The following is a 25,437-nucleotide window of genomic DNA, read 5'->3' on the forward strand; positions in this document are numbered from 1 at the left end:
ATCAGGTTCCAAGGGAAAGAGAAGTCAGAGCCGTGAGGACAATGAACGTGGCAGTGTTAGAGCCGCGAGAGTCGGCCCGGGCGGCCTGGCGAAGGCACACGGCCAGCGGTTGTCAGGCTAGGTAGGATCCTTCTGAGACCTTCCGGCCTGTTTACGAGAGCTTTGCTGTAATGTCCGGAAACGGCTCTTGTTTCAAACCGACCTGTCCTTGGCCCGCGTTTCTCCTGAAACCAGAGGCCGGTCACGTGCGACCGCTTTGACTTTGGCTGCTGGACACGGGAGCCGGCGGGCTGGTGTGGCTTGGCCCCTGCTGTCCACCAGGCGAGCCCTGTCGACCTCCCAGTGTCGTGTCTGCTGAAGGACAGCAAGCTGCCAGCCGCTCCCCGAGGCCCCGTGACAGACGCCTACAGCCTGAGGAGCGCTGGGCGGGGAGCAGACAGACATCGCGTTCCTGCTCCCCTGGGCTCCGAGCTCACCAGTGAGCACCCCTCTCGGCCACGGCGTTGGGATTGTGCCCCCACAGAGGGCTCTGTCCCCACAAATCCTCGTGTGGAAACCTGGCCCCCAGGTGACAGTGGGGGCACAGCCTTTGGGAGGTCACGGGGTGGGGCCTTTGTGAAGGGACTTCCTCCTCCTCGCGGGTGAGCCCTGCCGTCCCCGAACCCCAGATCGGACGGCCCCTGACCTTGGACTTCCAGCTGCCAGAGTGTGAGGAGCAGATGTGTGGTGCCCACTAACCCCCAGGTTAGGCGAGCTCCGTGGCAGCGGGCTGCATGGATGGAGAGTGGGGTGTTGCCTGGGGTCCCCTGGCCGAGCAAGGCCCCTGGGGGTGGGGAGGGCGCCCATCCTCCGCTTCAGCGCCCTGTGGCTTGTGCCTCTGCCAACAGGTGCAGGTGGGGGAAGGGCCTCCCAGGAGAGCCCCGGCCTGCAGACGTGGCTGGGTGCCTGCGGGGCTCACACGTGGCCCCGGGCCTGGGGGTGCTGCCGGCGTCTGGAAGGGGTGAGGCCAGAACCCGGCTGCAGCCCCAGAGTTGCCCCCTGCGTTCCCGTTTGCTGGGTGCTTGCACTGACAGCTTTAGGTGTTTCTGTCTACTTTGTCCCAGACTTCTGCTTCTCAGTGTCTGCTCCTGGGGAGATCACTTGAGCTGCGAGGCCTGGCCGGTGTTTGCTGTCATGGTTCTGGGGCACTTTCCTCGCGCGATCCGGATCTGATTCCCACCCCAAGTCTGTGGCTGACGTCAGCGGCCAGCAGCACTTGGCGGGTCTCCCCAAGGCGGGTCTCCCTGAGCCGGGCACCGAGGTGGGGGAAGGGCCTGCGTGTCGGGGCTCAGACTATGCCGCTGGGGTGCTTGTTCTGAGTCCTTCTCAGGAGGAGCCCCCCAGCTGTGTGCCCCTGGGATGCTGCTGTGAGGACGGGTGTGCAGTGTTAGCAGACTGACCTGGAGGTCAGTGGACGGGATGCCTGTGCGACCCCTCGAGGCCCCGCCTAAAGCCGGGTGGGGGACCAGAGGGGCTGGCCGGTGGGAACAGCACCGGGCAACTCCGGGCCGCGCGTCTGCCGCACAGGCCCATTCCTCTCCCAGCAGAGGTGGAGCGCGACCCGCCGGTCAGTGCAGGTCCTGAGCACAGCCGTCAAGGTCAGCTGACACTTCACTTTCCCCACCAAACCGAGTCGAGGCAGTTCCCGGCGCACAGAAAACAGCTTCTCAGAAGTTAAGTCCCCCAGGCTCCCGCCCGTCCGCTCAGGGACGAGCCAGTCAGAGAGCTTAGGAATGTCGAGGAGCCTGAATGCCTCACGTGGGGCGTCCGCCGTGGGCAGAGTGGGGAGCGGTGACCGGCCTGGCCGCACACTGGGGCCAGCTGGTCCCTCTCTTCCAGGGAAGCGTCTCCCAGACGAACGAGCCTTGTTCAGAACGTCATCCTGCTGCAAAGAGGGTGCGCGGTGGTTTTCCCTTGTGCGTCAGGGGCTCGGGGTGGGGGCGTCTGTTCCACTCAGGCTCCGAGGGCACAGCTGACGCAGCAGAGAACAGTGTCCCTCGTGGGGCGAGGGCAGGCAGGCTCTTCTTAGGGGGCTTTGAGCAGAGCCTGGGGGGCAGAGCCCACCCTTCCCACCAGAGCCCAGCAATCTGGTCCGCAGACCTTTGTGGCTCCGTGGGGCCTCTCTGCCCACTGAGACGGACACTGCCGTGCTCGAGGCCTCAGAGCTTATATGCGGAAGGGTTCCAAGTGCTCTTTTCCTCTAAAAATGCACACTTGACATATTTTGAGAAGAAAACAGGATGATCCCCCTGTGGTTTGGGGGCTCCCCCCGTGCCAGGAAGGACAGGCAATCCCTAGAGGCCGTCACCTCGCCCTGTGACCCAAGCTGCTGGCAGAAGGAGACCCGCACTCAGCCCTGGTGGGGACAGGCCCAGAGTCCCACGGGCGAAAGGAGGTGAAGCCTGACGGCAGTGAGATGTCCAGGCAGTGACTTGAGTCACCTGCCTGAGTGATGACGTGGAAGTGTTGTCACCGCCCTACACGGAGCCTTCGAGCACGTCTGTACCCGGCGTGGAGGCGCTGAGGCAGGGCTTACAAATAAAGGCAAAGAAAGCAGAAGTTCAGGAGTGAGTCGTCTGAGCCGTGCTCCCGCAGGGGGACCTGCTGGTTCTCCTGAACCCACCCCCTCGCAGAACTCCCCCCTTCCCGAGGAAGACACTCTTCAGGTGCTGACGCTGGGGACGGGTGGCATGTCCCCACCGGAGGTCAAGTGCTGGGGACATTCTTTGTCTCCCACTCGTCCTTAGTTGACAGGACGCCCAAGGGCGTCCGATCCCTGGGACAGTTTTCCCGCAGCGAGGACCCGCGGGCCTTCAGCCTTCCTGCCTCGGCACAGCGCCGTCGGAAGAGGCTGCCTGGACTCGGGAAGGGGAAGGTCTTGGGTCGGAGCCCGTGCACCTCCGGGCAGCCGGCAAGCCTCAGACTGTCGCCTGGAGCCCGTGTGAGGGCCCGTGGCCGGGGAGTCCAGGAGTCCGGGGAAGTTCGAGGGGAGCGGTCGGGCTTTTCGGTCAGAGGAACCCAGGCAGAGTGCGAGCTTGGGCCGGTTTCCTGCTTACAGTGGGGTGACATTCCTTCCCTGGGGTGTGGTGGCCTGGACTCACGCAGGCCTTTTAGGGTCTGTCGAGTCAGGGAAACCCTGTTCTTGACGTTGAAATGAGGTGTGGACTTTGGTGACCCGCAGGGAGTCTGGTCAGAGAGCTTCCCGAGCCCGACAGAGCCGGCAATAGCAGGATTCTCCCGAGACGTGGTGACATGGTGTTTGAAGACAGGGTCTCTTCGCTGGGCCCCAGGTCCTGCCTGGCTGGTGACAGGGGAGAGGTAGGGGCTTGGGGAGCGTGGACGGGGTCGGGCACGGGGCCTGACACTCCTCCCCTTGTTCATCCAGAAGGGAGTTCCAGGAGAGGGCGCGGTGGCTCTGGGTTCCCAGCCGGAGGACCAGCCTCCGGGGGCGGAATCAGTGGGGGAGCAGGGGCCTGGCGCCCCATTTCTGCCCTGAGAAGGCAAAGCCATCAGTACGTCCCTAAGGCTCCAACACGTCCTGCGTAAACTTGAATGCTTCTTAGGTCTTTAAAAAGGGCACCTGGTGTTAATCTGAGGCTGATCGAGTTTGCCTATTCTTTCCACTTTTCCGTAAGTTTGCAGTTATTTCCGAATAAAAGGTTTAAAATGCTAGGACCGAGCGCATGGCTTCCCTCTCCCTGATCAGGGGTTCGCAGTGAGTGCTGGAGACATTGTGGGCCCAGCCCCTGGGTTCTGCTGCCTCCAGAGCTCAGGCCCCCCCAGACGCCGAGGGGTCCCGCCGCGCCGGCCCGCACGCGCATCCTTGCACTCTCCTTCCGTCCTGGGCTTGGTTTTGGCTGTCCTCTGACTGCAGGTGGCCGGTGTCCTCAGGGCAGGCCCATCTGTCCCATGCGGGGCGTGTGCATCGGCGTGGGGGGGGGGTGTGTGTCACAGATGTGGGTCTGAAGCCGCGGGGTTTGGCGTGTTCACTCGGGGGCCAGGGTGACTGTCCAACAGACGATAGAATCAACTGACCAAAGGCTCTTTCCCACAAACTTGTCACCGGCTGTTAGCACTTCCCAAAATCATGATTTTAAGATGCCAACAACCTGGGGACAAAATGTGGGACACCAGGCTGCGGGAGCACAGGCCCCAGGGTGCAGGGTGTGGAGCCAGACATGGAGCCAAGGCCCAGGGTCACCCCAGATGGCGGGGCTCAGGCAGGGCTCATCCCGGCCTCTGGACCACCGGGCCTGCAGGCTGGACGCCCCTTCCTGTGGCCTGGCCCCTCTGGGCCAAACAAATCCCTCGGGACGGGGACAGCACGGCGGGGCCTCGAGGGCTGTACCTGGGTCCGCCGGGCACTGGCTCCCTTCCCCGGCCAGTCCGGCCTTGAGCCTTCAGTCCTGTGTCTGCGGCTCCCGGCCTCGGCTCCGGCTCCCCTCTCCCGGCTGCCGGCTGCGCTCGCTCTGGCTTCTGAGCAGACACCGAAGGGCTTGGGTCGGGCAGGCAGCCTTGGGACCCCCGGCTTCGAGGTTTGCCCTGTCAGTGGGTGTTTGCCCAGCTCGCCTCCTGCTCAGCACATCAGAGAGAAATTTCCTTCAAAGCCACTTGTTCTGAAGTGGGGGGGGGGGTCCCCTCCATCCCGCGCTGCAGGAGCCACAAGGGAAGGCCCTCCCTCCGCGCCTGTTTCCTTTCTCAGACGAGCAGGATCTGTGGACGGGGCTTGTCCTTGCAGGCGAGGCGTGACAGTCACCCGCGATCACTCCAGGCTCCCTCCTTCCCAGCTGGCTGGGCAGCTGGCGACGCAGAGCATGAGCCCCCGGGACTCAGAAGGTCGTTCCTGGCAGGAGATGGTCAGAAAGCCTGATTGCTACCCCGCAGGGCCTTCAGGCAGATCCTCTGGGCTGTGGGACTCGTGGTTCTGGTTTATCATGAGAGACACGGGAGTAATGGGGTCGGGGTGGACTTGTGGCTAAGAGAGCAGCTTTGCGGTTGGGACTGACCACGCTGCACAGACGGTGGGCGGCACGGTGCCCTCTTCCTCCTGGTGGCCACAGCTCCCCATTCACAACTGCTCTCCACACGTGCAACGGGCCAGGAGCAGCCGGCCTCTCTGGAAAGGGTCAGGGTCAGCACACTGGGCCTGTGGCCACCTGGCCTTGCCACAGCTACTTAGTCCCCCCGTTGCAGCACAAAAACGGCCACAGACCATATGTGACAAATGAGCATGGCTTTGTGTCAAGAAAACTTTATTTACAAACTCAGACGGTGGGCGGGACATGGCCCGAGGGCTCTGAGGCCAACCCCTGCAGGAGACACACAGACTTTTGATCCGAGTTTTAGGGACTTAGAGTCCGATATTAGTAAGTGTGGTGTCTTAATGTTCATTCATGTGGAACGGTTAAGAAATCAAGACCGTGTCGATGGTCTTTCTGCCCCTAGACTGGGGCTGACTGGGACTCTGAGCTCTCTCCACCCCCAGCAGAGACAGGAGTTAGCTCCCGAGAGACACCATCTCCAGGGTCATCGGAAATCCAGGTTGTGGGTCAGGTGAGACTAATGCCTGTTTTATTTAATTCAGACTATTAAGAAGTATTTCATCCTGATTGGACACTGAGGGTCAGACAGAAAATGAAACCAAGTCACCAGTGCTTCTGTGTCAGGAGAGGATTTACTGAAAAGTCAGTCTTACACCAATTCTTTGTCTCTCATGGCAGAGAGCGCCCAGCTGGCAGAATGTCCATGTCCCCAGAACGCGTGTGTGGTGGCCACTCTGCCCTGCGGTGGCATCAGGAGGCGGGCCAGCCCCTGGGAAGTGGTCAGGGTCAGATGGGTCACGAGGACGGAGGCCGCTGCGGTCGGATTATGTCTGGACAGAGAGAGACCAGAGCCCACTGTCTGCCGTGTGAGGAAAGCAGGAAGAGGCCGGCACCCTGTCTCAGGCCGCTGCTTGGGCTGCCGGGACGGCTGTCCATGGTTCAGGCCGACCCCTCTGTGTCACGTGTTACAGCGGCCATCAGGCCGATGTAGACGCAGTGGCGAGACGTCCCAGACGGAGCAGTGGGCGCTCCCACGGGGCTAGCCTCCGCCCGGGACAGGGTGGCGTGACGCCCAGTCAGAAGGGGTGTCTCCACGTGGTTATGGGCGTGAGGAAGGGCACCAGTGCAGCGGGACGAGAACCTTGATGTCAGCAGCATGGGTTCCGCCAGTGACCAGGTGGGACACAGACTGGAGCTTCCGGAACAAGGCCCCGGAGGGAGAGGCAGAGCGGAATCAGCAGGCGGGCGGCAAGGGCGCAGGGCGGTCGCCACGGGGACTCAGGGAACCTGCACACGGCGGCAGTGCCAGCCTCCCAGCGCCCGGCCCTGCACAGCCCTGTCGGCGGTCCTCCATCCGTCCTCACGGGCTGCGGGCTGTGCGCCACAGGAAGGTGGACTCCGGCTCAGCTCTGCCCGGAGCTGGTCTGGTAGGTGCGGTCACAGGTGGTTTCCTGTGCTCTGCTTAGGGCCCGGCCAGGATTGCGCTAGGAAATGGGAGCCATGGAGAATCAAAGTGACGGTCGACCCTTGGCCCTGCCATGTCCCCGGGGACGGGCACCGTGTCTAACCCGGGTGCCTTCCTTGTCTGGCACTGTGATGCTCTGATTCTCCGTGAAGGCTGGGCACAGACTAGTGGAGGGAACACGGAACAGGGCCGGAGGTGGTGGATGTATGTGTGGTAGTTGGTGGGCAGCCAGGCGGGGATGGTGGAGGGAGTGAGGGAGGGTGGAGGGAGGGAAGACTGGGTGATGGGGGAGGGTTGGCCGGGTCCATGAATTAATGAGTCCTTTTCTCTCCCTTCCCAGTAGAACACCTGTTTTGTTGTGCAGGGGGAGGGAGGAGGGACACGGTAGCCTGCAGGCCGGTGCTCCCTGGGGTCCTTCTGCTTCCCACCCCCTGCACGCTGGCCCAGCTGCTCTGGGAGGAGGCCCAGTGTGTCCTGCCCCACATCCCCCTCCCGGCCCACCCCAGCAGGCTTTGGTGTCCCTCCTTGAGGCTCCGAACCCCGGGGCAGATGGGTCTGACTTCCCCCCGGCCCCTCCTGACGGGGGACGCGACTGTATTCCACGCGTGTGTCTTGGTCCCTAGGAGCCCAGGCCCCTCACTGCGGGAAGATGCGAGTTCTTTGCCAGCGAGGCGGGGTACATGCGTGATGCCTACCAGACGGAGGTATGTGGGGCATGCCGGCGTGGGTGGCCTCACTCTGCAAGTCCGGACCCCACACGCTCTCTGTGCCCCCATCAGAATCAGAAGGCTTTTCCTCTAACATGCTTCCTGACCTGTGGGACACATTGAGCCTTGTGGCCCTGTGGCTGCCGGCTGCCTCCGGTGACACAGCAGTCCCGCAGCCCACCAGCGGGCTGGGTGCGGCTCTGCTCTCTGTCCTCACGACCTCGTCTGACCCCAATCACTGTCCACCAAACGATGGCTGCCTGGACCGCCCAGCTTGGCCGAGCAGGGTCCTCGAACTCTTCCAGCATGGGGGGCCTGCCACGCCCCCCAAACCACCACACCTGGAATGGGTGCGGGGAGGGGGAGGTCTGGAGACAAGGCTCAGGAAGTGGGGCTGCCTGACTGACCCGGGTGCCGTGGCCGGGTCCTGGCTCCCGGGGTGGCATCCCTACCCACTCTAGGGTGGGGGACGGTGGGTGCCTGACAAGGTCTCTCTCTCTGCCTGTAGGTCACCTGTCACTCCTCGAGTGGCTCGTGCCCCCTGAAGGTGAAGAGTGGCTCGTGCTACTGCTGTGAGCTCTACAGGTGCCAGAGGTGAGGGGCGGGGTCCATGCCCCCAGCCCCCTGCCCCCACCCCCGGCCCCGGCCCTGCAATCCACCACCTCCTCTGAGAGGAAGGGGAGTTGATTCCATCTCACAGATGAGAAACGGAGGCTCGCAAGGTTGTGTGGGGTGCAGGGAGGGCTGTGGCCTCCTGTCCCCTGGTCGTGGCTCTGTGGGAGCCAGGGCCCCAGAGTTTCTCGGGGATCCCTCCCGAGTTGGCTGGGGCTGGTCTGGCTGGCGAGAACACGGCCCTCTGGCCGGCTCTAGATGCTTCCCCTCCTGTCCTCTGTGGGCAGCGGAGGGCACGCTGCTCTGACAGGAGCTGGGAGAGCCTGCCAGGCTGCCGGCGACCTCCCTGCACTGTGGGGGCCTCCCCGGGACAGGCCCTGGGCACCGGTTAGGGTTCACAGCTGGTCGGCCTACATTCCAACCAGTGGGGACCTCAGGGATTGCTTCTTGGGGACCCCCCCAGAATGGTTGAAAACCCCACGGCTTTAAGCAGGAACCCCCTTCCCCCAAATGAGAGTCCCATCCCATTCCCAAACTCTATTGGGAGAAGCTGCACCGGCGTGGGGCACGGTTGCTGGCCTCCCCACCATGACCCCCATGCACGGAACCCCGCGGGCCAGTGCTGGGACAAACAGCCCTCCTGTGTTCATGGCTCAGCCACGAGACCTGGTGCCCTGAGGAGATCCGGTCATCACCCTTCTGCCTGGGTCTGGGTTTGGGGAGTGTGCTTGGCTGCTCCTTCCTGCTCAGAGGCCTGGGATCTTTCCCCGGAGGGATTTCTGGATGCCCTAGGGGACAGCCTTGCCCCCACAGCCCCAGGGAGCATCTGGGTTGGTTCCCGGGATGTGGTCCCCCCACTACAGCCCGGTCTGTGGGGTCTTCATGGCCGAGAGCTCAGCTTGCCGGATTCGGAGCTCACGCCGTGGCACACTGTGCCCCGCCCAGCTGGCCTGTCCCCTCCTTACTGGCGTGGGTGACACTTCCTTCTCCTTGGGCAGCACAGAGCACCCTCCCATCTACTACGAGTTCGTGGGCGTGCGCTCCTGCCCGGACGTGCTGCACCTGTACCAGCTGCTCTGGGCCTCCTCGGTGCTGAACGTGCTGGGTGCGCTCCTGGGTGTCCTCACGGCAGCTGTCCTGGGGGCCTTCAAGGACATGGTGAGTCGGGCCCCGGCGCTGGTGCTCTGGACAGCTCGGGGCTCGAGGCCATGTCCGCTGAGCTGGGCAGGGTGCGCCTCCTTGTCTCCACCTACACATGGGAAAACAGAGGCTGGTGTCGGCCCCAGGCCAAGCCTTCCAGCCATTCAGAGGAGCGGGTCATCGGACCTGCCCTGGTCAGTTCCCCCCACCGCCTGCACAGGGAGCCCCGAGCCTCCTGCCTCGTATCCAGGGCTTAGGTCCGTACTTGCCCAGAATTAGGTCTGTACTTGCCCAGGTGGATGGGGCTTAGGGCTGGGCACGACCGAGCCTCCCCGCCGAGCCTCCCGGCGGGCAGCACCCTGCCGTGCTTTTCTCTGCACGGGGCAGCAGCTGCCTTCCCCCCCGGAGCAGCACGCGCAACCCCTTCCTGAAGCTGGTCGCGAACTCTAGAGAGCGCCTGGCACCCACTCAAGTTGGGGAGGCGAGTGTGAGCGCACACTCCAGCCGCCACAGGCCCCTCGCACGAGCGTCGGCAGCCGGTGCCTCCCGAGTGCTCTGGGGATTCGGTCACAGCCATTTTCAGGGGCCGAGTCCGCAGGGAAATTACCAGAGCGTTCTACCAGGTAAAGTCGGCGAAGGCCACAGGGCCGGTCGCAGCCCCACGCTGGACGGTTTCCTCTCTCAGACCAAAGTTCTCGGGTCTTGTAAGAGAGAAGGAAAGTGATTCCTAACCGTTCACACCTACTGAGTATCTTGTACATCTAATGGATTTTTTAATTTAAAGATCATCTTTAGGAACAAAGCCACTTCCTTAGACCGCCAGACGCTCGGCCTGGGCGCAGGGGGGGCAGGGGTGAGACTCAGGGCTGCGGGAGGGTCCCCGGGGCCAGGAAGCCTCGTTTAACCCAGTCTGCGTGAGGAAGATACGCAGAGAAATGCAGCCCGTGAGTCCTCACGCTGGTGACCCGGCGCCGGATGGGCAGGTGCAGGGAGAGAGGCCTGAGCCAGACGGGGCTCCCGGGGTCCCCAGCAGAGCGGAGCTGCCTAAGGTGACATGTTTTGCTCCTTCGTGGGAGACCCCAAGCCTGCTCATCCCTCCAAACCCCAAAATGGCGCAAGCACAGAGTCGGGCCCGGCGGTAAGGCCCCCAGGCCACAGGATGTAGCTGTTCCCTCCGGCCGGGTGGCTCCCCCACACAACAGGTCTCACGTCTCGAGGTGCCCCTCATGGCCCTCCGTGAACCTGGCTCCAGTCCCCCAGGATGGCAGGGAGCTCAGCCCCGCGCCCACAGGAGATGCTTGCCAGGGTGCGGCCGTGACCATGGCAGGGGAGCTGTGGGCCTCCCTGCAGCTCCCCGTCCTCTCTCCCAGCACCCTTGGTTGCCCCTCGGAGTGCCCAGAGGCCACCCAGGGCAGGGGCCGGAGGTGACAGGTGGGTTGGCAGAGCTCCTTCTTCCGAGGACATGCCCGTGCGGGCAGACGTGGGTGTGCTCGCGGCTTCCCGCGTTGCCTCCCCCTTTGCTGGTCCCCTGCTCCCCCACTGCTCAGGACCCCGTCTCCCCTTCCCTTCAGTGGGCAGCCACGCGTTTTCAGACCCTCCTTCACTGCCCCCGAGGCCCCTCCCCGATGCGGCAGGGCCTGCCCTGTGGTGTCCTTGGGGGAATCCAGGTCTGTCCTCAGAGAGAGGGAGGCCCCTCCAGTCTGGAGCCCCCTTCTGTGGAGGGCTCCATCCCGCGGCCCCTCTCAGGGCGACAGGTGGGTGGCCCAAGTCCTGTTTTCCTTTGGAGAGGTGGAGTCACCTGGCGAGCTCACAGGAGCAGGTCATGGAAGGGCTTTGGTGTTCTTTGCCCTTTTCCAGAAATCCCTGCCACCGGGAGGCCCAGCACGGGGCTGTGGTCTCTGCCGCAGGGGTTTTCAGATTTGTTATTTTTGTGGGGGCGAGAGTGTGCACGTGGAGACGGGCAGAGGGAGAGGATCCCAAGCCGACTCCTCATTGAGCGCGGAGCCTGACGCGGGGCTCATCCCACCACCCCGAGATCATGACCTGAGTCGACATCCAGAGTGGGACGCTAACTGACACATAAAACGCCAAAGAGATCCTGGCCCAGCCTGGTGTGTCGGCAGGTCCCTGAGACAAACAGAATATAAAAAGCAACAATAAGCCCTGCTCTGAGGGGCTTAGTTCTGGCTCGAGAGTGACTTCTCCCTTGCAGGCGTCAGAGGAGGGTGGCGGGGGGACAGGGCTCTGCAGGCCGTTGGCTTGGAGCCCAGGGTGGCTGGGCTGACACATGTCCGTTCTGTGGCAGGTCCCCCTATCCCAGCTGGCTTACGGCCCGTCTGCTCCACCTCAGACCCTCTACAACCCTGCCCAGCAGATCCTGGCCTACGCGGGCTTCTGCCGGGCTCCTGCGGCCCTCCCCACCTGCTCGTCCTACCCTCTGCCTCTCCAGGTAGGCCCAGCGTCGCCTGGGGGAAGCTGGGACACTCCCTACATGGGCGGCGGTTGCCCACAACAGCTCTGGTCAGATGGGACATGAATGGGGGGTTCAGGGGGAGGGAAGAGGGGCCCCACGGCCTCCCCTCCCCGTTTGGTTACAGGGTAGTAGAGCAAGGGGCTTGGGGACAATGGAGGGAAGCATGGCAGACATCTCCAGACCCCTCCACGTTTCAGGCTCCTTTGCTCCATGTGGTGCTGGTGTGTGGTGTTGTCCAGACCTGGAGCCTTTTCTGACCCCGGTCTGGGTCCCGCGGAAGTTCGCCTCGGAGGCCTGGCCAGGAGCCTGGGGCCTGTGAGCTGCTCTTCCGGGGAAACTGCAGAGCTTGCCCTCAGCCACGCCTTGCCCACAGCAGCGGCCACCTCATAGGGCCAATGCAGTAGGACACACGAGCCTGGGGACCCTTGTGGGCTGTTTGGTGGGGCTGAGACCTCGCTCCTGGAGTGCTGCTGGCCTCCAGTCCTGGCTTCAGCTTCTCTGTGTCAGCACAGCTCCGTCTAGGGCCTGGGGGAGCCACACACCAACCTGGCTGGTGCCTTGGCGCGTCCGTGAGGTGCAGAGGGGCCTCCCCAGTACAGCAGCACGAAGGGCTGGGAGCAGGTGCGGGAGGCACTCGGGAGCCCAGGACACGGGGCACAGTCCGCCTTCCCTGCCGGGGAAGGCTGTTGCCCGCAGTCGACCAGGGGAGGGCAGCTGGGTGTGAGCTGAGTGCACTCAGGCTTCCTGGCCCGGTGCTGTCTCCTCTCGCCTGGAGAATGAGGCTCGTGGCTGAGCTCCCTGGTGTGGGCAGGGCCTCCAGTTCCTGGAGGGGACCCAACACAGACGTCTGTCTACCCAGCGTCTCCGTGGGGCTGTGCCAAGGGAGGCCTCCCCCTTCCCGGGAAGCACGGACCAGGCCCCTGCGTGGCACTGGCTCCTGATCCCATGGGGTCCATGAGTGTGAGGCCCCTTTGAGCAACCAGTCCCCAAGCAGCTGAGGCCTGGCTCGAGAGTCTTGTCCACCTCCGTGACACGGAGGAGCGATCCCCCGCACTGTTCAGCCCCAAGGGCGGGCACATCCCACATCCCTGGGCACAGCCTCCCCGCCAGCCCGGCGGCCGCACTCAGCAGCCTTCCCTAGAGCGGCACCACGTCTGCCTCCAGGCATCCCTCTCCGTCCCCACCACGGGGAGGACGACATCCCTTGCCCATGGCCTGCGTCCTAAGGGCCGTGCTGTGCTTCTCATCCCTTCAGTTTGCTGAGCCCAGACTGAGACCCACCGCTGCAGGGAGCCTCCGTAGCTCGTGGGCCGCCTTCGGGGACAGACCCTGGTGCAGACACGTGGAGCCGAGTGCCGGCCGGATCGGCCCGGTGTCACTCACTCATCCACTTGGGTGGGGGGAGGCGTGCCCCCCACGGCGGGGCCCCGCATCCCGTCAGGGCGCCTGCTCCCGTCTGACGCCTCGCACCAGCTTGGGTGTGCGGACTGGGTGCACCCCAAGGGCCGGCCCTGACTCGTCCTGGGCACCCGCCGGTCCTCGGAGGTGGGCGCTGCTGGGGGCTCTTCGGAGTCTGGGTCCTGAGCCCGGGGCCTCGGGCGGATGTCTGGGGTAACAGTGCGTCTCCTCGGGAGATGTGATCCCTGTAGGGCCTGGCATGGTGGTGGCCTGCGTGTCAGCCGTGGTGCTGGCCAGCGGGTCCGCCCCATTCCATCCTTGGCCACCGCTGGGGCCTCTGGCTTGTCCAAACACAGATGCCCCTCTTTGCCCCCCAGGGGAGGCCTGGGCTTTCCTCCCTGTGCCTCCTCCGCCGCTCTGACCAGCGTGTGCAGGAACAGCATTATTGACGCACGGACCGTTGGATCGCGATGACTGGGGGGGCTCCCTGCGTCTCTGGGAGAGACGTGGAACTGGGGCTGCGCTTCCATGACCAACAGAGCGGGAAAGGGGGGTTTGAAGTGATGTCACTGGCACTAAGTTACCCCCGGAGAGCGGGGAGTGGATGGCAGGCGGGGGCCGTTTGAGCCGTTCACTGAAAGACAGTCCTTAAAAGGGACCCGGCTTCCCTGCTCCCAGTGGCTGCCCGGTTAGGACACGCAGGAGGGGCTCAGCGTCCTGACGGGCGCGAACGGACGGAAGCAGAAGTCCGGCTGCAGCCCAAGAGTGAGCGTGTCCCATGTCCTTTCCCTGCGGGGCCACCTGTGGGAGCAGCGCTGTCCCGGGGACAGCCTGGTCACCAGAGGTTTCCCTCGTGATTCACGGCAGTTTTCCTCATGGCCTGCGGTGATTTAACCTGCAGCTCATGGGGGTTCGTGCCGTGGTCTGCGGTGGCTCACTCCGTGGCCTCTTAGCCTCTGACTTCTGGGGGAGATCCGGCGGACACGCGCGGTGACGGGAGCTCCCCGCGGACCGGAGACGATGTTCTCTGGAGGTCTGGTTTGTCCCCCAAGGTCAGAAGGGAGAAACAGGTGGGCAGAGCCCCGGCCATCGGACTCCGAAGCCCGTGCTGACGGCTCCACGTGGCCGGGCCTTCGGGTTCAGCCGCGGCTTGTGAGGAAGTTCCCCTTTGAGAGCGCTGAGGCCCCCCACCTGCTCGGTGGGGAGGGTCCCCGGCACCCAGGAGGGACGCGCCGGCCTCTCAGGGCCCCGGATACCTGGCAGGGGCAGAGCGAAGGGACTGCGGTGCCGGCAGGAGCCCGGAGCCCCCAAACACGGCGCACCTCCTGGAGGGACCTTCCCGCGCTTGGATACCGCGTTTAAGTAGGCGTTTTTAATCGTCCGAACGTGCGGGGAAGGAGTTCTAGAAGTTGTTGGCAGGTGGAGAAAGACTGGAAATTGGTTGATTTAAAATCCGCGCCAAAACCCGCATTTTCCTTCTCAGAATCACTTTTACTCGGGTCTGCGTGTGTCAGTGTCTCCCAGCGAAACAGATCCCACGGGACGTGTGCGCGTGCCACGATGCAGAGATGGCTGCACAGAGACTGAGACACAGAGACCGAGAGAGACAGAGACGAGACACAGAGGGAGACAGAGACACAGAGACAGAGACACAGAGAGAGACAGAGACAGAGACACAGAGAGAGACGGAGACAGAGACACAGAGACAGAGACAGAAAGATGGAGAGAGATAGAGACAGAGAGACAGAGACACAGAGACACAGAGAGACAGAGACAGAGAGAGACAGAGAGATGGAGAGAGACTGAGATACAGAGACAGAGAGAGACAGAGACAGAGAGACGGACAGAGAGACAGATATAGAGAGAGACAGAAACAGAGACAGAGAGGGAGAAAGACAGAGACAGAGAGGTGGAGAAAGAGACAGAGATAGACAGAGAGACAGAGACAGAGACAGAGAGACAGAGGAAGAGAGATGGAGAGAGACAGAGACAGAGAGATGGAGAGAGAGAGAGAGACAGAGACAGAGGCAGAGACAAAAAGACAGAGAGAGACAGAGGCAGAGAGACGGAGACAGACAGGAGGACCGACGGAGCCAGGAGCCTCCAGGCGGCACACACGGGGCTGCAGACCCAGGAAGAACGGCTCTTGAGGGCCCAGTCGGTCTCGAGGCTGAGCCCCTTTCCTGGGCACTCGGTCTTTTCTTCGCAAGACCTTCAGGGACGGGGCTGGTGTGCGTGTCAGTTGCATCTAGAAAACACCTTCATATCAACACCCAGGCTGGTGTTAGAGCTTCTGGGCACAAAGGCCTGTCCGAGTGGACACATGAGACTAGCCACTGAGCTGTATTGAAAATGCTATGTCTTAATTTTTCCTGAAACTATGCAATGCTGGGGGAACCCAGAGGACCCCCACCCCCCGATGCTCTGGTGGCCCCGTCCTCGGACATGTCTGCACTTTGGGGCCGGACTCGCACACAGCAGGCACACACCGAGAAGCCGGGTCTCCGAGGGTGGGCGTCTCGGCAGGAGCTCACGTGCCGCAGGTGTGCGGAGTGGGCGCCGCTCTGGCCCTGCTGCTGCTGATCGAGGAGTCTGGGTCAAGTGGGTGGCCCTGACGCAGGGGAGCCGGGCCCCAGGAGGGCTCTCTGGGTGCTGTCGTGCTTGCGCGGACTGTACAGGGCTGGACCCTCCTCGGACCTAGACTGTCCCCTGCAGCGCTGCGGCCGCTTCCCCGCCTCGACTCCCAGGGACCCCCTGTGTCCGAGGACGTGCCGCCTCCCGATGCCCCACCGCTCCGTGCCAGCCCACTTCCTCCAGGGGTGAAGCCTCCGCCTCCGCTCCCTGACACATGGGGGTAGATGGAAAATTAACTTAGTTTCGGTTTCTTAAAAAGCAAAGCAGCCTCTGCAAACCCCGCTTCTGTGGCCAGTCTCCCAGAGACGTCAGGGGAATGTTCTGAGGTCTGCGCCTTCTTTCCCTCCTGGGCACATATGTGGGCAGAGAGGCCAAGACCAGCGGTGGGACGGAGCCCGGGCGCCCAAGGCCCCAGGCAGCGCCTCTGCTCAGCTGCCTTGCCCAGAGCGGACGCCGGACGCCGAACAGATGCAGCGCACCCGGCCGGAGCCCCTCGGTCTGTCGTCACGCACTGAGCAAGAGTCACTCTCTCGCCATGTCCCTCGTGAGCCTGTTGTTACTATTCTGCAAGGGGAATATGGTCCCGTGTGCCCCCTGAAAGGGTCGTGTTTTAAGGAGAGGTGCTGTATGTGTACATACTCACACCTGTGACCCCAGGAAGCGCAGCCCCGCTCAGGGCCCTCTCTCTGTGGCTACTTGCTGGGGATGAAACGACGGTTTGGCTCAGACATCAGATGCTGCTCGTGAGGTGCGTGCGTTCCCTGAGGTCTGCCTCCTTCCTAACCTGCCGTCACACCTGCAAGAACACTTGCTACCCGAGGCTGCACGCGTCCTATCCAAGGCTGCCAGCGGCCATCTCTCATGGATTGTTCTAGAGGCTGCCCGGTCCGTTACGCAGGGAGCTCCATAGGGCGCCCCCCCCCCCCACCGCCGCAGGGCAGATCTCTACACCCCGTCTCTCTGCTGTAGGTGGGTGGCTTCTGAGGCTTCAGCTAGAGCCTGGGGGGCAGCTCGGCCTCCTGCAGACCCACCGCCACTGACCCAGGCACACCTGGAGCCCCCGGTGGGCACCCACCTGGGCAGTGATCAGTCCTGAGTGACAGGCCAGAGTCCTAAACTAGTCCTGGATCAGGGTTGGGGGTAGAGATAAGGTGCGGTGGGGAGGGGCGGGGAGGGGAGAGGAGGGGGAGTGGAGAGGAGGGGAGGGGCGAAATGAAGAAGACACGGCAAGCAGACAGTCTCCTGCTCCCTCTGCTGGCGCGAAGGCAGGTCCAACAGGCCCCGCTCTCGGGTGCTGGAAGGTCTCACAGTTTTCTGGGCACCTCAAATGCTTTCTCTGAAGAGGGTGAGCGTGGGTTCCCCTGTTGGGGCCGTCGCTGGAATACAGGACATAGGAGGCCGGCGGCTCTGGCTAACCGACCTCAGGAAGGCCCTTTGTCACAGACGAGGAAGCCACCAGCCTGGCCTCTGCTCTAGCAGATGCCTTCAGTCCCGGGGGTGGGGGGGGGCGTTGAGCTGAATTTACACTCTGAGCCCAGACGGTCCAGCCGCCCAGCCCGGGCCTGCGCGTGGCTTCCTCTCCGCAGACTCGGGGTTTGCAGCCGGGAAGCAACGACACGTTTGTCCTCCGGAGGAAAGCCCTCCTGTCGCACAGGCCTGCGAACCGGGGGCGCGGAGGCCTCTGAGGAGGCCGCGCTGGGGTGAGGGGCCCGGGGCACCTCCGTGTGCGGCTCCTGCGTCGGGGGCCCCCACAACTCCCTCATGGGCCTGGAGCTAAGGAACCAGCACAGCGTGGCTGAGGCCAGTGGTCCTGCCAAGCCAGGGGCCGGATCCCTTCCCTGAGCTTGCTGTCCCGTGGGGTCTGGATGGGGAAGAGGGGCCAGCTCTGGTGCCTCCAGGCTGCGCCCCAGACCCACGCCGGCCTGCAGGGAGCAACCTGCTTCCTCCCAGGCTTGGGGCTGCCCCTCACAGGCCCCAGCCTGACGGAGAGCCGCTGACAGCAGTGCGGCTGGTGCTGGGAACCGTGCCACCGATCACTGAAGGCAGCCAGATGCCAAGACACGGGAACAGCTTTGACCTCAGCACCCACCCCAGGGTCAGAGGCACATAGCAGTGTCCGTGTTTCCCAAGATTGTTCACACCAACGTCACCCAAAGGCACTTCTATCTGCCCTGGGAGCCCAGAACTGATAAAAATATTAGACTCCCAGGCCAACAATTCTGCTCTTGGCCACAAGAATGTCCTTATCCCCTGTCCCAGCCACAAAGAATGCCAACAATTCAACTCCCGCCTGGTGACGGCTCTGGCCCCTTGCAGTCCCCAGGACAGCTCTCCACACCCTACACACTGCACAGGCCCATGCTGACCCCCAGTCCCCAGGGCAGCTCCCCCATCCCTGGCACGTGGTGCCTGCTCACACCAGGCCTGCAGTGTGTTGTGGGTACCATTCCCTGAGGGAAAAAAATCTCTGCCAAAGCCTTTGCCTTTACAGTGATAGTCACTGGCCAGTCTGTGCCTGAGGGTAGGTGCGTCGAGGGTCCTGGCCTGGCAGCTCTGATGGGCACCATGATGAGTGGGTCTCAGTGGGGCCTCTCCCTGGCCCCCATCCTTGGCTGAGCTACCCCACCTCTTTCCCAACCACTGACTGTGGTTCCACTCAGTGGACCCGGACCGGGGGCTGCTCATGGGTGCGGGGCTCCCTGTTGGTGGGAAGGAAAGGTTCCAGAGCGGGTTGGTAGTGATGGCTGCACAACCTTGTTAATGTATAAAACCCACTGAGTTGTACATTGTTAAAGGGCGAATTTTATGGTATGTGACTTGACCCTCAATGAAAAGAGGGCAGGACGCCTTATCAGTGTGTGTGAAGCCGAACCAGGAGTACAGCACGTGTCCAGTGGACAAGAAGACAGTCACCAGCACGTGTCCAGTGGACAAGAAGACAGTCATCACCGTGAAGCTGGACCCCTCACTGAGCAGAGAAGCCCTAGGAACTTTAGGGGAAATGTCATCTGACCTACAGGAAGAAGAAAATGTCCAGGAGGCAAGGCCCTTACGCAACTAGGGGCTTCATAGGTGGCAACAGTTAGAAACGTATTTCCTTTCTTCGTGTCTTAAGGTGATTTAATGATGAAAATTAATACACACGCAGAAAGAACGCATAGAGCAAGGCATAAGGTCGTGCGACTGGCAGAGAGGCGAAGACAAGAGCGCCCAGGACGAGGCCGCCCTCTCTGCTCTGCCCAGCGCAGGGTCTATGTGACGTGTTCTCACCTCCTTCGGGTCAGTACCAGAGAGCGCGATTGCTGGGTTGGACGGTAGGAATGGGTTTGGCAGACAGGCTTCCAGGCGGCCACGCTGTCCTGCACTGCTCGTGGTGTGAGGGCCCTGGCCGCCAGCTGGCCAGCACTCGGCGCTGCGCGTGACCCAGACCATGGCCGCTCTGGGAGGAGGGCAGCCGCGTCTCACTGTCACGTTCGTTTGTCATTCTGTGGGGACAGTGCGGAGGAACCCCGCTCAGGCGCTTACTAGCCAGCTGGGCCCCTGCTTTGGGGATGTTGTCTGTTCAGGTCTTTTGCCCATTTTTATTTGGGTTGCTTGTTTTCTTGTTGTTGAGTTTCAAGAGCTCTTTGTATATTTTGGGTACCAGTCCCTTGTCAGATGTGTTTTTGCAAATACTTTCTCCCCGTCTGAGTCTTGTCTCCTCCTTTCGATGTTGTCTTCTGTGCAGTAGGCATTTTAGCCTTGCTGAAGTCCAGCTTGTCCGTCCTTCACGGTTGATGCCTCTGGGACCATGTCTGCCGCGTCACCGCCGCACCCAATCTCAGAATGCGGTAGTTTCCCCCTTTCCCTTTAGATATGTGACCTGTTTGGGGTTATTTGTGTGTGGCAGGATTCATTTCTCAGCGTGTGGAGGTCCACTTGCTTCGGCACCATTTGCTGAAGAGACAGTCTCCGCTCCGTTGTGCTGCCTCTGCTCCTTTGTCCAACACCGGTGACTGCATCTGCGTGGGTCTGGTTCGGGTCTGTTTGTGTCACGGATCTATTCGTCCAGCAACAGCAGCCTGGACCGATCGTGGCAACTTTGCAGTAGGCCTTGAAGTCGGATATTGTCAGTCTTCTAGCTCTGTTCTTGACTTTAATGTCGCTCAGTATTTAAATCTTTCCTTTACTGTTAGAGCGTTTTGGGTTCTTTTAAGAAATAGTTCTCTACCTTAGGTCATGCTAATACTTTCTTCTGTCACAGGGGATAGCAGAGTCTGTACATAAAGGGTCAGAAGATAAATATTGTTGGCTTACAGCACCAGTTAATGTGTGTTAATGTGTGTGACTACTCAGCTCCGACATGTGGACCCATCCAGCTGTCGACGATCGTACGTCAACGGGGTGGCTGTGTGCCAGTGAGCTTTGCTAACAAGGGGGGTGGAGCCACAGGCCCTTGGGGCGTAGTCTCACATGCTTGTCTGGGGCTTTATAGATTATTTTTAGATTTAATTATATATTCTACCTTGTGTCATGGGAGGTGAGGTCAGATTTCCTTTATCTTTAATGCAGTGGCATTCAACAGGGCTGGTTTTGCACCTGGGGGACATTTGGCAATGTCTGGAGACATTTTTGATTGTCATGAGTGCTGTGGGGGCTGGGGCATGGGTACAGTGGGAAATAGTTCCTGGATGGCAGGGTGCTACCCAATGACCCGGAAGAACCACTTTCATAAGACACACATTCACGATCAACGGCATCCTAAAAACAAAACCCAAAAACAACAAACAAACAAACTTATTGCAGCTCTTCTCTTGAAAAGCCAAAAGCAAATTAGACCATAGCTCGGTACACAGCGTGTTCTATTCCCCGTGCCGTCCCCGTAGCACAAAGTCACTCCTGTCTGTCACTACTGTCCTCCTCCACCAGACTGAATCAGGCTCCTCCAGGGCCTCCGGCGGAGCACACAGTCAGACGACAGATCTTCGTCTGTCTCTGACCCCTCGGCTGCCAGCACCCCCGGTTGGACAGTGGTGAGGGTGCCGGCCTGCCTGGCAGCCGTGGGGACCGTACGGCTGTATTCAGGACTTACAGGATATGAGCTTTTACTTAGCTGTAGCTGGAGGTACCCTGGTGCCCAGCGGATATCTAAGGAAACCACAGCAGGAAACAGATTTGTGCCCAGCTCCCTGCACAGAGGATGGCTCGGGATAGTCAGAAGGCCCCTAAGCCATGGCTGTGTGTGCACGTGGGGTCCCGGAGCTCAGCGTGTGCGCTCTCTGCTCCGGCTGTCCTGGCCTTCTTGAGACTGGGGCTGGCCAGGGGAACATTCCACAAGAACATTCCAGAGCTGCCTCCACAGTGAGGGAAAGCAGATAACACCACGGGGAATGGTGCGGCAACACGTTGAGAAACGGATCAGGCCCTAAAGCTGCTTTGGGTTCCGATGTTCCTGAGGCCAGCTGGGGGGTGGCCTGGTGTTCTCCCAGGGGCTACAGGCTGGCCTTGCCTCCCACACTTCTCAGAGCTGTGCTCAGGGGTGCTGGAGGTGGTCTGCGTTGGGGTGAGGCTTCCTACTTATTGAGCAGACAGCATCCAGGCCGTGGTCCTCCTGGTCAACATCAAAGGCCCCAGGAACTGAGGTTTCACTGCCCTGATGGACAATGAGGCTGTGTCCTGCAGCCCCGAGTCCCAGCTGCCTGGGAGCCAGCAGAGGGGGCCCGGGTTTAGGGGTCCCCTTATGCTATAAGCAGATACATGCATCCACCCTGGCTGCAGACTGAGAGTGGGGAAGCCCACAGTGCTGTGGGAGAAGGCCCTTCCCCTAGGACCTTGGCTGGAGATGGACAGCTCATGAGGACGTAATCGGTCAGAGCTGCCCAGGGACAGCCCAGCATGTGCTCTCCGGGGACATGGCTTCCCTGTGTACCCTGCTTCTCCTGCACCAGCCTGGTAAACCACCTGAAGAACCTCTTAGACTAGACTAGAAGAACCTTAAGGCCCAAGTCAATAGAACTTCCATCCAGATGCTGCCACAGATCTCGGAAGACGGTAGAAAGGACACAGCTGGGCAGGCGATGGTAGTGTCTGTGGGCAGGCCAGGGAGTGCTTGAGGGCCTGGTGAATGTGCCAGGGACCCCGGGTCGGCCTCAATGGCCAGGCCCGTGAGACCCTGTGGGCCTTCCTGTTTCCATGCCCCGGCATCTGCCATCTGCAGCCATCATCCCCATGATGAGCAGGCCAGGGAGGGGTCCCTCCTGGTGGGTGTCTGTGGTGGGCGGCCCCTCCAGAATCCTAGAGACCCCTTCAAGGGTGGGCCAGCCGTGGCTGAGGAGGGGTACCCATCTGCTCCCACCGGGGCACATTTGGGGCCCACGTCCTTGAAGCCACAGGCTGCTTTCTAGAAACCTGAAGGGGGTCTCTCCTCCTCTGTGCTGCCCGGCTCACTCTGCTTCTTGCCCCGTGGCTGTGGGTGGGCCCCTCGGTTTCTGTCCTTCCTTCTGCACCTGCTTGTCTGCAGGTCAGTACGTGACTTCTGGACTCACGGTCTGCTGTCAGGCGCCAAAATCCACGCTGCTCCGTGCTTGGCTGACGCTGCTTTCACAGGTCACTCTGTACTGAGAAAGGACAGGGCTGGGGGATGCTTTGCCGCCCTCCTTGGGGCAACCCAGACCTGCCCCACAGCCTCAGGACATTCGAGGTTTGGAATCTAAGAACATCTCAGTCTTGGAGGAGCTTTCCGGTCATCAAGCGCGGTCTCCAGCGGGTGCCAGAAACTTGTCTGGTGCGTTGTGCGTGACCGTGACGGTGACCGCCGGCCATCCCGTGACTGTCACCGCCCCGATGGTGACCGCCGGCCATCCCGTGGCTGTCACCGCCCCGATGGTGACCGCCGGCCATCCCGTGGCTGTCACCGCCCCGATGGTGACCGCCGGCCATCCCGTGGCTGTCACCGCCCCGATGGTGACCGCCGGCCATCCCGTGGCTGTCACCGCCCCGATGGTGACCGCCGGCCATCCCGTGACTGTCACATCAGGCAGACAGACCTGCCCTGCCGGAGCTCCAGCCTCAACACTGGCCTCCCCACCAACCCACCCCCGGGCCTCTGCGACCTGTGTGTGCTGGTGGCCCTGGGGCCCCAGTGCATTTTCCTTTTGTGTCCTCTTGGGGTCAGAGTGGCGTCTGCACCCCCCACCTCGCAAAGCGGCAGGTGTACCCGCGTAACCAGATTCCAGCCGCTCCAGCCATTAGAGCTGCTCTGAGGAGAGAAAATGGGAGACGGAGAGGGGAATGGGTTTGTGTAGGGAGAAGGCAGACAGGTGCGAACCTGCCCTGTGTTAGGAGGGGTGACAGGGCCCTCGCCTCCATCGGAGTTGTGTCCATGGCACAGAGAGCAGGGCAGCAGTGCCCAGAGCCGGGAGCTGGGAAGGGGTGCTGGGGAGGGACTGGAGGGGGGCCGACCCGCCGCTGGGCACGAACGAGCAAGGAGCAGAGCCCGCAGCACGGTTAAAAAGGGTTCTCTAAATATTTTATTTTTCCATACTTTAGGCCAGAAAGAAGCATCGGTAATAAAATAACAGAATTATTTTCCTGGGTCCGCTCCGGCGTGTGCAGCCCCGGTCTCCGCTGGGGCTGGGGCCGTGGCTTCGTGCAGCCGACATCAGCTCCTCGGCCGTGTACATGTACGTTACAGGCACAGAACAGTCTCGGAGGAACCTCGGCCCGCGGGGGGCACAATGTCCACAGCTGCTCTCGCTGGGGGCGGGGGGACCGGCCGCCCCTCCTCCTGCCGGCCTAGGGGGTGGCCTGCTCGACGGGGGGGCAGGAGTGGGACGTGATGTCGCTGTGCTTGTAGACGGCCTCGTCCGGGTCCAGCGCCTTCCGGTTGACCTCTAGCATCATGCAGCCGCGGTAAAAGGCCGTGACTGGTGCTGCGGTCACGGGCACATCTGGGCCAGTGGGGAGAGAACAACACTGTCTCACGGGCGAGCGGCCCGTCCGTCTGGAGACCGGGCTCCCCGTCCTGCACGTCCCCCAGCACTGCGCTCCCGGGCACCCGAGGGCCCCATCAGTGGCCGGCCTTTCTCCTCAGGGGCATGGGTCCCTGTATGCCCAGACCAGCAGCAGCTCAGCTGTGGGCCTGCAGGGACACCTGCCTGTGCCCAGGAAGTGCACTTGGATGGTTAGATCAGTAAATCGCCCTGATCTCCTTCTTGGCCCAAAAGAGTCATTCACGCTGCAGGGCTCCCCACACCCCAGCCCCCCTTCTTCAAAGGTTTGTCTATGAAAACTAAATGGAGTGTGTGTCTGCTGGCCAAGGCAGGCGTCCGGGCGGCCAAGGGCAGACTTGCACTGAACCCTGGGGGCCGTGGGGTCGGGAGGGCTCACAACAGCAGCTGCCCCGGAACCCTTTCGGCCGCTCTGCCCTGATCACTCATGGCCACTGGCCAGCTCCCCTCCCGCAGTCAGACACGAGTCCCCAGTCTGTAGGAGGCAGCTGTCTGCTGCCCCTTCCTGGGCAGCACGGAGGCTGGAGGGGACTCTGGCCTCATAGGCTGAACATTGGGACCAGGGCACCCAGACTCTGGCACGGTCCCTGGTGGCCAGCCCTGCCCCACCGGCTCAGCGGAGCCTCTGCCTGAAGCATGCTTGGGGAGCTCTTGGAGGATGCAGGGACAGCAGCTTTGGGCCGAGGCCTGTCCCCAGCAGGTGTGGTCTCAGCCTCAAGCCTGGAACTGCTAGGCAGGCACGATGGGCACTAAGGCAGCATCAGGCCAGCCAGGAAGTTCAGCCTACAGGGAACGCCCAGGCTCCATGGGGGGCGAGCACCCTGACAGTCAGAGCTGCGGACGTCCCACCCCGAGGGCATAGCTGTGGGAGCCCTACCTGGCAGTCCGCCCACGAAGGTGAGCACAGAGCCCTGCAGGTGCGTCGCGAGTGCGGCCAGGAGCTCCCGCAGGTGCGCCGCACTCACTTCGCTCTGGCCCTTGGTGCCGTCGACCTCCAGGGTGGCCTCATCCTTCCGCACGGAGACGGCCACACGGTGCTCCTGGCCGTCACAGACCTTGATCTCCATCAGGGCCAGGGTGACGCTCTCCACGGCCAGGATGACCAGCTGCAGGGAGACACGCACCTGAGCACGAGGGCCTCCTGCCCCGTCTTCCTGCCGCAGGGCCTCCTAGGGCCGGGTCTCTGCGTTCCATGGTGCACGGGCTGGGGCTCAGTTTCCACGTGTGCAAGGTGGACAGAGAACAGAGGGGAGAGCAGGGTCATCCCAGGCGCCAGGGGCACCGCACTCTGCAGCCATCTCAGTGGACATGCCGCCCACCCATCTGTGATCTGGAACACAGGACACGGCCACTTCTCCACGTCAAAATGCTACCAAGCCAGAATAGAGGGGCTGGCGGTGCGGAGCCAGAAAGGCCAACATCCCAGGAGATAGCCGGCCACATGCACTTGGTGTTCATGTCAGACAGAACTTACCTCTGATAACGTGGGCCAGAAAACACAGGACGGACACACAGCCTGACAGCACGGGATGGACACGCAGCCCGACAGCAGAGGACGGACACACAGTCTGACAGCAGGGGACGGACACACAGTGTGACAGCAGGGGACGGACACACAGCCCGACAGCAGGGGACGGACACACAGCCCGACAGCAGGGGATGGACACACAGCCCAAGAGCAGGGGACGGACACACAGCCCGACAGCAGGGGACGGACACAGCAGTGGATGGACATACAGCCCGACAGCCTGGGATGGACACAGCAGGGCAGCTGGCCCAGCGCCCTTCATTCTCCGTGCCCTGGGAGGGCTGGCAGTGCCCTTCGCGAGCTCCGTGTGCCCACATGTGCACATGGTGTGTGGACCGGTGCTCCGTGGAGGAGCGTCTGCTGCAGTCTTGGGGACCAGACCAGTCTGGGGAGCCTCAAGCAGCACCAGCT

General features: G+C 62.2%; 2 protein-coding genes across 5 annotated transcripts in view; one reads left to right on the forward strand and one right to left on the reverse strand.

Annotated features, from left to right (window-relative positions):
* Positions 1 to 15,734, forward strand: part of LOC111146950 (transmembrane protein 255B) — a 40,091-nt gene extending 24,357 nt beyond the window's left edge. Inside the window, exons 9-15 of the mRNA XM_022502695.1 lie at positions 7,170 to 7,250; positions 7,762 to 7,847; positions 8,864 to 9,023; positions 11,311 to 11,454; positions 13,570 to 13,720; positions 15,403 to 15,477; positions 15,592 to 15,734. Coding sequence (XP_022358403.1) covers positions 7,170 to 7,250; positions 7,762 to 7,847; positions 8,864 to 9,023; positions 11,311 to 11,454; positions 13,570 to 13,720; positions 15,403 to 15,477; positions 15,592 to 15,734 — 840 coding nt within the window. The remainder of the gene's footprint in view (positions 1 to 7,169; positions 7,251 to 7,761; positions 7,848 to 8,863; positions 9,024 to 11,310; positions 11,455 to 13,569; positions 13,721 to 15,402; positions 15,478 to 15,591) is intronic.
* Positions 15,735 to 23,000: 7,266 nt separating this feature from the next.
* LOC111147090 (growth arrest specific 6) overlaps positions 23,001 to 25,437 on the reverse strand; it is a 32,661-nt gene continuing 30,224 nt past the window's right edge. For all 4 annotated transcript variants that reach the window (XM_022502977.1, XM_022502976.1, XM_022502980.1 and 1 more), the window contains 2 exons: positions 24,376 to 24,604; positions 23,001 to 23,438 (listed from right to left, as the gene is read on the reverse strand). In XM_022502977.1, the coding sequence (XP_022358685.1) occupies positions 23,284 to 23,438; positions 24,376 to 24,604 (384 nt within the window). In that variant the 3' untranslated portion in view covers positions 23,001 to 23,283. The remainder of the gene's footprint in view (positions 23,439 to 24,375; positions 24,605 to 25,437) is intronic.

The sequence above is a fragment of the Enhydra lutris genome, unplaced genomic scaffold (assembly GCF_002288905.1).
Source record: "Enhydra lutris kenyoni isolate GAN:26980312 unplaced genomic scaffold, ASM228890v2 scaffoldscaffold15, whole genome shotgun sequence".
NCBI classification, from domain to species: Eukaryota; Metazoa; Chordata; class Mammalia; order Carnivora; family Mustelidae; genus Enhydra; species Enhydra lutris.